The following is a 17,160-nucleotide window of genomic DNA, read 5'->3' on the forward strand; positions in this document are numbered from 1 at the left end:
ACTCAGGCTGAAATGCAGTGGCACAATCATAGCTCACTGCAGCCTCAAACTCCTGGGCTCAAGCAATCCTCCCACCTCAGCCTCCTGAGTAGCTAGCACTACAGTCATGCATCACAATTCCCGGCTAACTTTTTCATTTTTTCATAGAAATGGGGTCCTGCTATGTTTCTCAGCCTGGTCTTGAACCCCTGGCCTGAAGGGATACTCCCTCCTTAGCCTCCCAAAGTGCTGATATGACAGGTGTGAACCATCATATCTGACCAATAAAAACAAACTTGCAAACTAGTATGAAATTGATAATATTCCAGAGATGTATAATTTGTAAAAAAAAAAAATTGCTAACAGAAAATTTAAACAGCTTTCCAAAATAGAAAGGAACGTCTTCAAACAACCTGCTCGCCCCCACAAAGAATAAAGTGACTGAACTAGACAATTTCACAGGGAAATTCTACCAAAACTTTTAAAAAGCAGATAATGTTTAAACTGTTCCAGAATACAGAAAAAAGGAGTATCTCCAAATTCTTTTTATGAAGTAGACATAATAGTGATCGCCTAAATCAACAGACTGCACACTCACACACACACACAAAACTATCAATCATATTTCAGAGGTTCATCAGAATGCATGCATAATTCAATATTAGGATTTCTGGAAATCATGGGCCTTTTTATAGTTAAACAATAATCAGTCAGAAGATACAGTAGAAGGAAAAATCCCTACTTTCAGCAACAACACAAAAGATAAAATGTCTGAAATAAAATGTGTGAGATCATTATGAAAAGACTTTAAAATGCTACAGAGGAATACAAAAGATATGAATGAAAGAAAAAGCATTCCATGTCCTCGGATAAGATGACTCCACATCATAAAGATGTCATTTCTTCCTAAATTAGCCTACAATTTTAATATAAGCTTAATAAAGATGTCATCATCTTTTGTTATAATAATCAAGCTGAGACAAAAGTGCATGTGGAAAAATAAACAAGCAAAAATAGCCAAGAAAATTCTGGAAGAGAAGATAATCAGGCAAACCAGTCTCCAAGAATTAAAACGTTATAGAGATTTGGCAATTAAGATAATGTGATAATGGCATGTGAATTAATAGGCAGATCATGGAATAGAATATGAAGTCCAGGAATAAATGTAAATATATGTATATATATATACATATGGATGTATATATAGATAAATACATATATAATATAGACATATATACATAAACATATATAAACAAATATTTACATATATGGTATTTTTGAAAAATTGCATTTAACTTTTTAAAATTTTATTTATTGATTGATTTTTAATTAAGTTTTTTAATAGAGACAGCATCTCACCATGTTGCCCAGGCTGGAGTGCAGTGGCTATTCCTAGGCATGATCATAGTGCACTACAGTCTCTCATTCCAGGACTCAAGCGATCCTCCCACGTCAGCTTCTTGGGTAGCTGGAACTATGGGCTAAAAGTGGCATTTTAAATAGGTAGTAAAAAGGTGGATTATTTAATAAATAATATTGAGACAACTGGGTAGCCTCTGAGGGGAAAAGTCTGATTCTATTATTGACACATAACAACAGGATAAATTTCAAATGTATTAAATTTTTAAGCATTAAAAAAAAGGCTGAAATACTGGAGAAACCATAGATGGTGGAAGGCCTTTCTAAACATGACATGAAACTTAGAAACTATAAAAGGAAAGATCGACTGAAGTATATATTTAATAAAATGTGCATAGTAAAAAGTAAAACAAAGTCAAAAGACAAATATCAAATTGGGAGAAAAATATGCCTACTTACATCACAGACAAAAGATTAACTCATCTAATATGTAGAGTCCTGAGAAGTCAATGAGAAAAAGGCAATCTAATGGAAAAATGGATACAATATGTTGACAGTTCACAGAAAAATAAATATGAGCTGCCCCTAAACATACTTAAGAAGCTCACTCAGAATAAAAAAAGGAAAATGAAACCATTTTTCATATATTAGATTGGCAGAGATCAAAGATCAATGAGAGATCAAAAATCAATTTTAAAGAACAGTGTGAAGAAACAGGTCTTCCTGTACTTGCTGGTGAGAGTGTAAATTGGCACGACTTCTATGGAGGGCAATTTGGTACTATCCACCACGCTTATAATTACCATACATACCTTTAGAATATGTCCTATTCTAAGATATACTCATATGTTTTTTATATGATGTATACACAAACTTATTTATTGTGACACTATCTATAGTAGCAAGAGAGTGGAAGTAGTCTAAATGTCCATTAGTGCCCATTGATATGAGCATACTCATATAGTATGTTCATAAAATGGAATACTATAGACCCACACAAAAGCATGAAGAAGTTCTTTACATACTGACTGATATGCAGTGAACTCTAAAATCATTGGAGAAAAAAACACACATAAGCAAACATCTCCGAAAAGACACACAGGAAACTGGTAACACACACTGTCTGGGAAGGAGAACTGGGTGGCTGAGGGACAGGAGTGTGAAGCACACTTTCAGTATATACACTTATACATCTTTTGCACTTTTTATATTTATAAATAAATCATGAGATCTTGTGAGTCACAAGTGCCAAAATGAACTATAGACACAACAAACAGTAAAAGAAATAAACACAATGAAGAAGAAAATGAGGTAAAGTTAGCTTTCAACCTTCTCCTACTAGTTTCCTTCCCTTAAAGACTTCTTCCAATTACAATGCTTGCTTTCATCAGCATCTTCCCTTATTCTCAGACCCTTCTGTTTCATTTATCTCAAGAGGTGTGTTAATGCTTCCAGTAACTTTCCAATCAAAATTTTGTGAGTCCATCTCAATTGCAATATGTGCTATGTAGTTTTAAGACACAGAGGCTGTGCAGATGCCATTGTTGAATTTTGGAGGGATATAACAACCAAATAGCAACAAAGCCTGAAATAGTTCATTTGAGATAATCATAAGAGAACAAACCCATCTTTTGGAAGGTACTTGAAAGAAACACAAATTAAAATAGAATCTTGCCTGTTGTTTGGATATAGTGTTATGGGGCTATTTTAATACTATTTATTTGGAGAATTAATGATGTTCTCTCCTGACGGAAGATAAGCTTTTAGATAAAACATGAATAAATAAAATCACAGGTCAAATAACCATGGTATCCATGGAGATGCACAAGTCCATATATTGTGATGTGAGAAAATATTGAAATGTCTTATTTCTATTATTTTACCTTATCCTTATAATATATAATGCAGTATATTAATATATAATTTATAAATAAGAAACATGCATAAATGATAGTGTGTGCTCAATCTTTTTTATCTATAGGGTGTTCAGCCAAAATGTCTGGCAACAATTGCCAAACGATGAGTTTGTTCCTATATAAATACGAAGAAATTACATAACTATAAAGTGTTGTATCAGACAGTAAGAAGCAGAAGCCACAAATTGTGAATTTCTAAGTGAAATACTATTGAATTCATTTGGTATGGCACTTAGTGCAATGCCATCTGAAGAGAGATTCCTAATAAGTAGTTGGATTTTCAAGTCAGGAAAAACTGATAGAGACCAAGTAGTCCAAATCTTATTTTACACATGATTTAACTAAGGTCCAGAGAAGATAAATAATATTTTCTATGTCACATGGGTGGCCCATAGTGATAAAGCAAGGTATGGAACCCAAATCTCCCAAACTCCTTTGTCTTCCTACTCCACACCCACATGCACATACACACACACACACCTTTCTATAGATATAAATATACATAAAGATATGTATATCTATATGTCTCTCTCTCTCATATATGTGTGTGTATATATAAAGACCCTCCCTAATTATATGTGTCATATAACATATATATAAATAGAGAGCATCTTTGAAGTTAAGCACTAGGCCAACCCAGTATTCTCGCTACTTTATTTTATCCTTATATATCCATATCTTTATTTTTTCCTTTTTTTAACCTTCCTAAAAATCACATCGCATTTCAGAACACAGAATAGAATGTGTTTATCTTGTTAATTTTTAAAGCCAATCTAAAGGAAAAAAGTTTAAATCCAAAGTTATTCCTATATTCACTCATCTCCTCTAAGAGAAACAAACTCAAAACTCTAAATGTCATTATTTCTTGTTAGTAATTCTCTGAGAACAACCCAACATAAGAAATATGTACTCAAAACCCAAAGACAATGAAAGGTGATATGAGTTGGGAGTTGATGATACAGAAGTTTAATTGCAAAGACAATATCAGAAGTAAAACTTCATTCTTAAGAGATAAGAAAGTAAACCAGCAAAAATAGATTCTGTATCAATTCCTCATCTCTATTAGCCTGATTTTGGGATGAATTTTTTCAAGGCTCTCAAAAAAACAATGCCATGACTATGACGTAATTCAGACCATGTCTTTAAGAAAGAAGCTAAAGAGAAATAAAAAGTATTTATCCAGGTAATTCAAACCAATTTTTAACATCTTGATCACATTTGTGTAGTCTCTTCACAATATGTATAGGTAGTGTTTAAGATATTTGACTGTATCCACAGACACTGGTTTCAACAGTGGCTATGGCACTTAGCCAGTTTTGTCACATGTTGGGAAAACTTCATCTGCCATGTTGAGTTAGGAAGATTAAATGGCATCATGCAGTTAGTTGCTTAGCAAAGGACAGGCATATCTTATTTCATTATGCTTCACTTTACTGTAAATGGCAGATATTGTATATTTTACAAATAGAAAGTTTTGTGGCAACCCTGTGTAGAGCAAGCCTATTAGCACAATTTTTCAAACAGTATGTGCTCACTAATGTCTGTATCACATTTGGTAATTCTTACAATATTTCAAACTTTTCCATTACTATTATATCTGTTATGGTGATCTGTGATCAGTGATATTTGATGTTACTATTGGAATAATTTTAGGGCAGCATGAACCACACCCATAGAAGATGGTGAACTTAATAAAAATGTGTGTTCTGACTGCTCCACCCACCAACCATTGCCCTCTCTACTTCTCCTCTGTATTTGCTGAGATGCAAAAATATTGAAATTAGGCCCACTAATAACCTGACAATGGCCTCTAAGTGTTCATGTGAAAGGAAGAGCCAAACTTCTCTCAATTTAAGTCAAAATGCAGAAATGATTATTACTGAGGAAGGCATGTCGAAAGCTGTGATAGGCCAGAATGTAGGCCAAATAGCCAAGTTGTAAATGCAAAGGAAAAGGAAGTTAAAAGTGCCACTCTAGTAAACACACCAATGGTTAGAAAGTAAAACAGCCATATTGCTGACATGGAAAAAGTTTCAGTCATCCGGATAGAAGATCAAATCAGCCACAACATTCCCTTAAGTCAAAACCTAATCCAGAGCAAGACCTCAACTCTCCTTAATTCTACAAAGGCTGAGGGAGGTGAGAAAGCTGCAGAAGAAAAGTTGGAAGTTAGCAGACATTGGCTCATGTGGTTTAAAAAAAATAAGCTGTCTTCATAACATAAAAGTGCAAGGTGAAGCAGCAAGTGCTGATGTAAAAGCTGCAGCAAGTTATCAAAGAAATGTAGCTTACATAATTGATAACAGATAATCAGTATAGATGAAGCAGCATTCTATTAATAAAAGATGGCATCTAGGACTTTGTCATAACTAGAGAGGACAAGTCAATGCTTGCTTTCACGCTTCAAATCTGACTTTCTTGTTAGAATCTGATATAGCTGATGACTTTAAATTGAAGCCAATCCTCATTTACCTTTCTGGAAATCCTAGCACCCATAAGAATTATGCTTAGGATACTCTGCCTGTGCTTTATAATTTGAACAACAAAGCCTGACGACAGCACATCTTTTTACAGCATGGTTTACTGAATATTTTAAGTTCATTGTTGAGACTTCTTGCTCAGAAAAAAAGATTCCTTTCAAAATATTACTGCTCATTGACAATGTACCTAGTTACTCAAGAGCTTTAATGGAAATGTACAAAGAGATTAACATTTTCATAACTGCTAACACAACATCCATTCTGCAGCCTATAGATAAAGAAGTAATTTTGACTTTCATGTTTTATTATTTAAGAAATACATTTTGTAAGGCTCTAGCAGCCTTACAATCAGAGATAATGATTTCTCTGATGAATCTGGTTAAAGTAAATTGAAAACCTTCTGGGAAAGATTCACCATTCTGATGCCATTAAGAATATCTGTGACTCATGGGAGGAGATCAAAATATCTCTAACTGGATATTGGAAGAAATTGATTCCAATCTTTATGAACAACTAAGAAGGGTTCAAGATTTTAGATGAGGGAAGTAACTGCAGATGTGGTGGAAATAGCAAGAAGAGAACTAGAATTAGAAGTGGAGCCTGATGATGTGACTGAATTACCACAATCTCATGATAAAACTTGAACAGATGAGGGGTTACTTCCTACGGATGAAGAAAGTGGTTTTTTGAGATGGAATCTACTCCTGGCGAAGATGCTATGAACATTGTCAAAATGTTGGATAAAGGGCTCCAATTTTGAAAGGCGTTATATGGTGGTTATTAAAATGCTATAAAACGGCATTGCATGTTGCAAAAAAATCTTTCGTAAAAGGAAGAGTCAATTCTTGCAGAAAATTTCATTATTGTCTTATTTTAAGAAATTGGCACAGTCACCCCAACCTTCAGCAACCACTACCTTGATCAGTCAGCAGCCATCACCATCAAGGCCAGAGCCTCCGCCAGCAGAAAGATCAGAAGTGGCCGGGCGCGGTGGCTCAGGCCTGTAATCCCAGCACTTTGAGAGGCCAAGGCAGGTGGATCACCTGAGGTCAGGAGTTTGAGAATAGCCTGGCCAACATGGTGAAATCCCGTCTCTACCAAAAATACAAAAACATTAGCCAGGCGTGGTGGCAGGCATCTGTAATCCAAGCTACTCGAGAGGCTGAGGCAGGAAAATCACTTGAACCCGGGAGGCGGAAGTTGCAGTGAGCCGAGATCGTGCCATTGCACTGGGCAGCATGAGCAACAAGAGCAAAATTCCACGTCAAAAAAAAAAACAAAAAAAAGATTAGGATTTACTGAAGGCTAAGGTAATCGTTACCATTTTTTGGGCAAGATTTTTTTTTAAATTAAGATATATATACTGTTTTTTAGACACAATGCTATTGCACATTTAATAGACTACAGTATAAACAACTTTTACATGCACCGAGAAACCAAAAAAATTGCATGGCTTGCTTTATCGAGATATTTGCTGTATTGTGTTGGTCTAGAACCAAACCTGCAATATCTCTGTGGTATGTCTGTATCTAGCACATAATTATGCACATGTAAAACCCAACTCCTTGATTCACAGGCCTCTGGATAGGAGATATGACATGCCCAAGCTCTCGCAGTTCATGTGAGGCAGGAAACTTAAGAGACCCAGACTTCTCCTTTAAGAAGACTGAAAGGTGATTCATTTAGTGAGTAGCGATTACAGAATTTCTAAAACAGTTGGGGGGGGGGGCGGGAGGGGGCGGCGGGGAGGAGGGCTGGAATTGGCCTCCAGCGCATCCGAGGTTGTTGCTGACAGAGAAATCCAGCAGGAAAGAGCAGCGTTCTTTAATCTTTTCCCTCCTCTGAAGCGGAGGGGAACTTCATTTCCCAGCAGCCCTTGGGTTTCCTCCGCGCACGGCGCCAGCGCCCCGGCGTTCTGCTTTCCGGCGCTCTGCCTTCCGGTGCCTGGTTTACGTCACTTTGAAGCAAAGACTCCCAAGGTTGAGGCCGAGTTCCAGAACATGGGGTCTCGGTTGTCTCAGCCTTTTGAGTCCTACAATATCGCTGCGCCTCCCGGTACCGCCGCCGCGCCCGCCAAGCCTGCGCCCCCAGCTACACCCGGAGCGCCGACCTCCCCAGCAGAACACCGCCTGTTGAAGACCTGCTGGAGCTGTCGCGTGCTTTCAGGGTTGGGGCTGATGGGGGCGGGCGGGTACGTGTACTGGGTGGCACGGAAGCCCATGAAGATGGGATACCCCCCGAGTCCAGGGACCATTACGAAGATGGTCATCGGCCTCAGTGAGAATCAAGGCACAGCACTTGGGCGGGTTGGGTATCTGCGGGGTAGAGGAAGGAAACGGAGCAGCCACGTGGGCGGGGAGGCGGGGTGCTGGCGCTGGTCAGGTGGTGGGGGCACCTCAAACAAGGTGGGAGAGGAAGTTGTTGGAACGCCTTTTTTTTTTTTTTAAATTTTAAATCAGTATTTCTTGAGAACCCTTATTAGTCTCAGCCGTTTTAATTCTCAGAATAGCTGTTAGAAGTAGGTATGATTATAATATTCTCATCTTACTGTGGAGCAAACCGAGGCAACGAGGAGTATTGTGTTCATGGTCAGGAAATGACAGCGACTTGATCCCAGGTGTATCAGATCTCAAAGCCCATACTTTTTCTCCAGGTCCTGGAGAAAGCCTGAGCGAGGGCACTACCTTAATTTAAGAAATTTGCCTTGAATCCCAGATCTTTAGACGTGGGTTCTAAGCTCACCTGCTTGGTACACCTGGGTAATGTGGCCCACAGCCCCGTTCTGTGATCGTCAAGATGTCATCCAGTCAAACGTCATGATTTTTTTAGCTTTCAAACCGATTGTCAGTGAATAGAATTTTAGGTTTCTAACTCTCTTACCTTCTTGATCCTGTATAGGGAAATTCTCCTACAGGATGTTCTTTTTTTTCCTGATGTTTTTTTCTTTTTCTGTGCTTCACTCGCCTGTAAGAAAGATACAATGGTAATATATCCTCCAGAAGTGTTGTGAGGGTTAAATAAGATGGCGTATATGTGAAACACTTGATAAATTTAAATGCAGCATAAAGGTAAGGTATTGTTGTTTTTTTCCAGGCATTGCCACCTGGGGTATCGTTGTCATGGCAGACCCCAAAGGGAAGGCCTACCGCGTTGTTTGAAAGTACCACCAGTGAATCTGTCTTCTTGACACACAGAGCAGGCATGGAATTTAATGGGTGTTCTGGACAGACACGTGTACATGGACAGACATCACTACTGTGGATACTACAAGACTGAAAAGAAAATCATATGTTGTCATTCTCTGGCTATGGAGTGTTTGTGGCCTTCACAGGTTTCACAGGAACCAATAAATCCCTCAGAGAAGTAAACAGGTTCTTTGTCTTATCTGGTGAAGGAAAGTATAACTTATATTTAAATATAATTGTTTAAGCATTATATATAAACATAATAGTATGTCTTATATAATTGCATATCATATATAATAAACATAAATATGTTTAGTTATATAGTTAATATAATTTTTAAAACTTTTAAATAGAGCATATGATAAACCAACGGGAAAATTACCTATTTTACTTCGTTATTTTAAAGAGTTCTTTTTATTTCTTTCATAATTGGATCAACAACTGTTATCAGCCTAACCCTGGGTGGGCATCATGCAATATATAGAAGTACATGAAACTTTCTATGTATGAATTGCTCATACTTTGCAAGGCATTTTCAAATCCATCACCTTATGAGAGCTTCACAGCTACTCTGAGGTAGTTACTTCATTGGAGGTAAAACTTAAAACACAAGAAAGAGCCCAAATGATTTGCCTAGGGTCATTCAGTAAGTCCATGATGGAGCTAGAACTTGTTCTTGTCAGTTTTTTGTTCTTGTCTTCCCTTTCATGGAGGCAAGAATAACCATTATGAAACAGTTAGATAATCGTAAAAGTCAGCATAAATAAAAGACTTAAATGTCACAAGAAAAATTCAAAACCTTTAGCTAAAAAAAAAAAAAGATCTTTTGATTGTTTTTCCACAAGCACTAGATATGTTTCTGTGATGATTTTGAGATAAGTACTCAAAATTACATAGTTCCTTTCTAAGAGAAGGCCATGTTTTCTACCTATTGGGTTTTTCTACCCTGAGATACTATGGCTTCTTTGTAAAGGTATATAAAGTGTTTTTCAAAGCGGAAAGACACGGTTAAATTCAGCTGCTAATCATAGTGTATGTGTCTGGAATGACATGTTCAGCAAGTAGTACCTTTAAGGCTGTGCTTTTTGCAGCATTATGTGGAAGTGCCTAAGTCTATTTAGCCTCACAGATGACTTTAGAATCTTGTATTTTCTACATCAGAGTTCATAGTGGGGATGGTGCTATATGTATCTATGCAACTGAGAAGGAAAACATTTCAAACCTAAAGTAGGCAATAAGATATTATTTATATGAAATCCACAGTTCAATTATGCAATGTTCATGAATAGAGAAGTTTTAAGTTGGAAGGGACCATAGATGACCCAAAGCAGATACATATGGTCATTCATATACCTAAAATACCTACAAAGACAGGTTGTTCCCTGGTTTAAAAGGCAGTCTGTTCTATTGATGGACTGCTTTAGTCCGAACATTTTCTTTGGTTAAACCAAAAACACATAAACCTAACTTGGTCTTGGCTTGATCTACTGGATAAACAATAACTCTTAAACGTATATACAGTTGACCCTTGGACAACACAGGAGTTAAGAGCACTGACCATTTGCTCAGTGGAGAATCTGCATATAACTTGACTCCCCAAAAACTTAATTAGTAGTTAGTCTACCATTGACTGGAAGCCTTATTGATAACATAAAGCAGTTGATTAACACATATTTTTTGTGTCGTATGTATTATATACTGTATTCTTACAAGAAGGTAAGCTAGAGAAAACAAAAATAAATTATTAAGGAAGTAATATATTCACTATTCGTTAGGTAGAAGTGAATCATCCTAAAGGTCTTCATCCTCATCTTCATGCTGAGTAGTCTGAGGAGCAGGAGGAGTTGGTCTTTCTGTCTCAGTGGCAGAGGTGGAAGAAAATCCACAGATACGTGGACCTGCACAGTTCAAACCTGTGTTGTTTGGGTCAACTGTATTGTAATAGCATTTTAATGTTTTTCTCAGACTTTTACAAGTATGAATCTGAGCTTTTTCTGAATAAACCTGCCTGCTCACCATTAATAATGCCAAAGTGTCTGGTTCTTTCCATCTTGGAACAATTTAACTAAGTATGGGCAAAATATTGCTCTACCAGCTCTATAATGTGGGAAGAAGCGAGAGGAAAATCTGCATTTGTTGTTAAAAGTTTCTTTTTTTTTTCTTTTGAAGTCCACTCCAAAATCTGATTTCTGCCAGTGCTAACCCAGACATCCTAGTTTGTTTTAGGGATGAGTCTGATCTTCTCAGAGAGGTTTCAGAGACAGAGACATCGCCTTAATCCTTCAATACAGAAAGTTCACTTACTGTCCCCAATATCTTTCCTTTTGTTGAAGCTGAGGTGGAGTAAGGAGGATAAATGGGCTCAAGAATCAAAGGATTATAACTCAGTCATGTAAGAACACCAGCTTAATTATGATTTACAGACTTTAGAATCCCTTTACGGCATGGAAAAGAGAGTTTATAAAGTCTCATCATTACCTATAGCAAAGAAGGAGACGAGAAAAGGTACAAAAAGTAATTTAAAATGCATTTATACATTTCTCTGGGATCGAGAGACCAAAATGTGAACATATATGTGAACACTGGCTTTTATCAGTGTTCAAGATATCATTAGTTCAACCTATATATAGTGAGTATAAACTTTGGTATCTTGAGATATTCAAGAAATCATTACACCATCTTTTGTTCCTATTATGTATTGTATTGACTAGTCTGGAATAGTGTGATCAGCTAGCAAAATGAACATATTAAAGGACCCACATATAGATTGACCCTCAAAGATCTGGGTAAGATAGGGGAAGGGGATGGGAGATCTCTTTTTTTTTCCCCCTAGGCCAGTTGCAGAGACAGCTGTTGTTGGCAGCCCTGGAGTGTCCCAAATGCGGAGCAGTCTCAAAAGTTTCTGGAGTTTTACCTGGCTGAGCCCAGTGCAGAGACAGCTGTTTCTGGTGGCCCTGGAAGTTAAGCATCTCAGCCATGATGTGTACTTCAGCTCCACCCTCAGCTTAGCATTTGCTGCTTGCTCCTTTTTATTAATGGTTTCTCAGCCTGGCTATGTCTAAGCTAGGAGGCTCCTGAAAGAAGCCAGTTGATTTGACAACATAAAATACATGCCCTTTAAATAGGTTGAGGGCAAGTATATGTTCACATACCCCCTCAAACCAGGCTTGGCCTCAACTGATTTATTGCCAGGACTACATTGATCAAACTGGCATTTCTTAAATCTTAAACAATAGTAAACAATTTTAGTTGAAAAGCTGCTTTTTTTTTTTTTTAAGTGACAAATTCTTGTCTGGACCCAATGATTATGTAGGTGTTAGGGGCACAGACTTAAAGGTGAAAGACCCATAATTACACATCATTCTAAAATGCATATCTCTTGAACTTCGAGGTATCGCAACTTGTCATTCAAATATACATGGAGTGTAGAGAAATAGCCAGAGGGTCAAATGTTAAATCCAGCCATGCCACTAAAAATCACTGCTCAGTCCTGTGACTGAACTTGCAGGTGCTTCAGGAATGCGGTAGAAGGGTCTTGAGATGGTCCCTGTCTCCAGCCCCTTGGGATACACACACCTCCCAGTTACTCAATCAAACACCACTCTAGGTGCTGCTGTGAAGGGATTTTGCAGGTGTAATTAAGGTACCAGATCAGTTGACCATAAAATGGATTATCCAGAAGGGCTAATCATATGAGCCCAATAAATCTCTGTCTGGAAGTCGGAGACAGAAGTCAGATTAGAAGCATGAGAAGGATTTAGTGCTCCAGAAGTTCTTTGCTGGCCTGTAGAGAAAAAGTTCACATCTATGTTGTGAACTGCCTCTGGGGGCCATGTGGTAAAGAACTACAGGCAGCCGGAAGATGCTGACAGTAGCCCCCAACTGACAGCCAGAAGGAAAATGAGGACCTCAGTTTTACAACTGCAAGGAAATGAATTGCTGCCTATGACCTGTGAACTTGCAAGAGGGCCCTATGAGAACCAAGAAGCACTGCTCCGACCAGCAGATTGGCTTCAGTCTGGGAAGACCCTAAGCTGAGTATCAGTCATGTGAAACTGATAAATTTGTGTTAAGTTGCCGAGTTTGTGATATTTTTGTGTCACAGCAATAGAAAACTAATATAAGGAATTAGAGGTGTTTCGTGGTGTTGTAGTCATAGTAGGTGGCGTGTCAGACTAAATACCATTCTGTGTATTCCGGAAGTAGCAAGAAAAAGCCATTTATTTGAATAGCATTTGTCTTCCCAGTAACTAACTTCACGTATTCTTTTACTGGTGGTTTTCTTGGATAGTTTTAATATGTGTTTTTAGTTGTTTTCTGCTTTCTAGCACAGTTGTTCCACTGATAAGTAAATACATTTAAAATTACAGCACCCTTTTTATATGCCAAGTATTATGCTAAATATTTTACCTGAATTGTTTTATTTAATCCTCAGCAACCCTTTTTTACAGATTAGATGACTCAGACCTGAAGGAGTTAAGAATTTGCCCAAAGAAGGTCTTAAGCCAATGAACCAGTAGTGGCTCAGCTAAGAACATTAATTAAAAACGTATGTTGCTACAGTTGTTTTCTTAGCGTCCATTCTCAAAATATTCAAGTTTCAAAATTAGAAATTTTGCATTTTGATTTTCACTTTTTTCTGGTTATCCCTTAGTATCATTAATCTCTTGGTTTCCTTTCTTTATAATTGAGGTTATATCACTTATCACTGTGACAGCAATGTAAATATTAATCCAGGAGAAGACATTCAACTCATCTCCCTAAGCTCATTCCCTTCGAAGACATTACCCCAATCTCTATCCTGACATTGTACCATTCTCCTAAACCTCAAACTGTATTTCCCAGTCACAGCAGGACATCTCTTGTTGTGTGTCCTCAGACATCAGAGTCCCAACGTGTCCCAAATGAACCTTTAGTATCTCCCTCCAACCTATTTCTTTTTTATTTCTTATCTCTATTAATAGTCTTCCCACTTCATCCGCTAGCCAAGCTAGAAACCATGGAATTATCTATGACTCCCTCATTACTCTCATTATTTACTTCTGACCTGTTAACAAGCCCTGGTTATTTTAACTTTCTGATCCTCACTTCTATCCATTCCCATTGCTATTGTTTTGGGCCAGTTATTATCATTTCTCATGTAGATTGCTATAATAGATTCTTAATTCCTCCTTGCTTCCAGGAAACCCTCTCATCTACTCTCTGCTGTAGCCCAGGCTACTTGAAAACATGGTCCTGCTTAAAACCCTTCAGTATCTTTGCTGCATACAACATGAATCCCAAACACTTTGGCAGATCATGAAATGCCTTTCATCTTCAGCTCCATAACTTTCTGTCTTAATTGTCTTCCACTCCTCGACATCTGTTCCGTACAGCCGATGTTTCTGCCACTTACTTAAGCCAGTTATCCCTAAAATGTCGTTCTTTCTGCCTTTACACATGCTATTCCTTCAAGCTGGAATATCTTTTTGTCCCTACATTATATGGAGAAATCCCACTTGTCCTTCAAGGCCCAGACTGAGTGTTGCCTTTCCGGTGAAGCCTTCCATGAAATATTTCCACTTCAGTTACTTTGATTCTGGTGCAACCATTAACTTTGTGCAGACTTCTATCACTGCACTTAAATGTTTGCCCAGTAATTGCTTATTTATGCATCTGTCCCTCCCCAGTGATTGTGAACTCCTCAAGAAGAGGATTGCGCTTTTGTCACCTTCATGTTTCCCATCCCCAGCACCAACCTGTGAAGCTTTCAGTTGATGATATTCAATAAATATTTGATGAATGGGTGAATAAACAACTGAACAAATGAATGAGAGGAGAAAGAAATGTTTGTCCCATTTGATAACTTTAGGGTATCTCAGTGGTTATCAAAGTTTGGTCCCTGGACTAGCAGCATCATCATTACCTGATAACTTATTAAACTTCCACCTTCTCAGCCCATTGACATTTACTACTGAATCAGAAGCCCTGGGGGTAGAACCCACCAATTTGTATTTTAACAAGCCCTCCAGGCTTAAGAAAGTTTGTGAACCTCAGGCATAGCTGAACCTGACTGACCTTTGTACAGCGGATCTTAATTATAACGTAATGGAAAGAAGATCTGATTGAAGCCATGTTACCCAGCTTCTAATCCTAGTTCTGCCACCAGCTCCTAATATGCTCTTGGGCAAGTCACTTAGCATTTAACAACATAAATTTTACCCTCTGTGAAGTCAGAAGATCAGACTAGATAATTTCTAAATTCTCTTTCAGCACTAAAGTCCTCTCTTCCCATAATCTCTGTTTAAAGAAGTAGATACACTTTCTTAGATTCCAAAAGACAGAGATAGCAATGAGGAATTGATAGAAAATTGAAATAGCACCCTGCAGTAATCCTGCAAAGCTGCAGCAGATTAGACTATTACCCAGTCAAGTCCACTCCCTAACATCTTGCAGCTGCAATGCCTGATGCTTAACAGGAATTTAGAAGTCTTCACCCCAATTAGTGCACCTAGCCAACCAAACAACCCTACTGGGTGGGAAGAGGTCTTTCCTGACCCATTCCTGATTAGATCATGCCTGCAGCACGAAGTGTGATTACTCTCTTGTAAGGAATATGGCTGTGCTTTGGTCAAGGACAGGCAGAGATAAACATCCTGACTCAGTGAGTTTAGAGTGCAGGCGTATTACTCCGCTCATTATCATAGCCATATAGACATAACATAGAGAAGCTCACCACCATAGCCATAACATAGGGAAGGCTCATCACTTGGCTCTAAGCCACTATTGTCTGTAAAAGGTATAATTTCCCTGTTGACACTGTACAGGTGCACTTCTCGCCCAGAGAAAGAGAGAGAGCACCAGAGCTGTCCATCTTTGCAGATGGACAGGAGGGAGCCAGACCACAGCTCGGCTTGCTCATGCCCAGAGAGAGAGAAAGAGTTAAGCTGCTGACCCTGAAGGGAGAGCCGGCCGTGCAGCTGTGTGTGGGAGCCACCGGACTAAGCAGCTGAGACAAGGTGGACAGTGTGAGAGAGCTAGTGTGAGAAAGCTGCTGATGAGAGAGCTGCTGAATAAAACTACATTTCACCTGCTCATGGCCCCCTGAGTGCTTTTTCACGGTCAGGTTCCAGCCCATGCTGACTGTTCTCAGCTATCTGACCATCTGCCCACTCCCGTCGAACCTCAGCGTGATCTGGAACCTGACCCCAAGCAGGACATTCGGCATAGTTGTGAACCTGACAATTGGCAACATTGGCAGGATGAAGTGAGTGGGTCTTCAGCCCCTGAGGGCTCCTGGGTCGGCTTCTGGGACCCCTTCTTACCTCGTGGCATGATTACCTGCAGAGTGAGCATCTTCCCATTCTTCATGGTACTAGTTCCTCAGTCCCACCAATGGCCTTCTGCCTCCCAGAGGGCTGCCATATCAGGAGTCGCTTCATGTATGTGGCATCCCACATTTGGGGTGAGAACAGCAGCTGGAGAGCCACTCCCTAACATCTTGCAGCATGGGCTGTGGTACCCGGTGGCAGAGGTGCTGCTTGGATGTGCCCCAACGGAAATGTGGGAGGCAGTGGGCGGATCTCCCGCAAATGTGGAGAAAGCACTGAAGCAGCTGGAAGCACACAGCACAGAGAAGGAACGCACCTTCGCCAGCAGAGTTGGGTGGGTGTTTCTGACTGCACTGCGGGAAGTACATGCTCAGTCCCACAGGTAAGTGACCTCCCAGGGCAAGCTGCACACCTAGGGGCCCAAGTGCACAGCTTGGAACAGGACCTGAGGATGGGGGACCTCCAGGCACAAGCAGGGCACTTGGAAGCCCAGATAAACAGCCTGGAACAGGACTTAGCAACAGCTGTTGGCGTGACCTTAAGCCCGTCCTCCTGGCCAGACACTCTTCTTTGGTCTGATGCCAAAGAGAAGGAGGCTCCCCCACTGCGGGCTCACCCTGTGATCCATCAAAAGTAGAACATAAGCAGCTGATATGACCCCAGGGGAGAGCCCAGGGACCCCCCAAAGTGGTAGAACACACCTCTTACAGTGCTTGTACCTGCACTGAGTTGCAGCAGTTAGGTAAACAGTGCAGGCCGCACCCAGGGGAACCCCTCCCTGCCTGAATGCTCTGTCTCCGGGACAAAGGAGCTGATAGCATTTCTTGCTCTGCCTCTGCGATGGAGAAGCTGGCTTCTGTCACAACTCATCCCTCCTTTCATCAGCGGCTGCAGCCACGCCGATGGTACGAGGACAAGGTGACCACACATT

The 17,160-nt window shown here is 39.5% G+C and overlaps 1 protein-coding gene across 2 annotated transcripts; it reads left to right on the forward strand.

Moving 5' to 3' along the window:
- Positions 1 to 7,661: 7,661 nt before the first annotated feature.
- On the forward strand, positions 7,662 to 9,102 carry DMAC1 (distal membrane arm assembly component 1). Of its 2 annotated transcripts, none has more exons than XM_032138602.2 (2): positions 7,662 to 8,023; positions 8,828 to 9,102. In XM_032138602.2, the coding sequence occupies exons 1-2, from the start codon at positions 7,735 to 7,737 to the stop codon at positions 8,890 to 8,892; spliced, it is 354 nt and encodes a 117-aa protein (XP_031994493.1). In that variant the 5' UTR covers positions 7,662 to 7,734; the 3' UTR covers positions 8,893 to 9,102. The 2 variants fall into 2 exon arrangements, with proteins under 2 accessions (XP_031994493.1, XP_031994494.1); XM_032138603.2 differs by having other exon boundaries at positions 7,662 to 8,011.
- Positions 9,103 to 17,160: the final 8,058 nt, after the last annotated feature.

Source organism: Hylobates moloch, unplaced genomic scaffold, assembly GCF_009828535.3.
Source record: "Hylobates moloch isolate HMO894 unplaced genomic scaffold, HMol_V3 SCAFFOLD_19, whole genome shotgun sequence".
NCBI lineage: Eukaryota > Metazoa > Chordata > Mammalia > Primates > Hylobatidae > Hylobates > Hylobates moloch.

Coding starts and splice junctions, on each gene's coding strand:
- DMAC1 (XM_032138602.2), top strand. CDS start 7,735: ATGGGGTCTCGGTTGTCTCAGCCTTTTGAGTCCTACAATATCGCTGCG. Junction 8,024..8,827: donor CGGCCTCAGTGAGAATCAAG/GCACAGCACTTG, acceptor GTTTTTTTCCAG/GCATTGCCACCTGGGGTATC.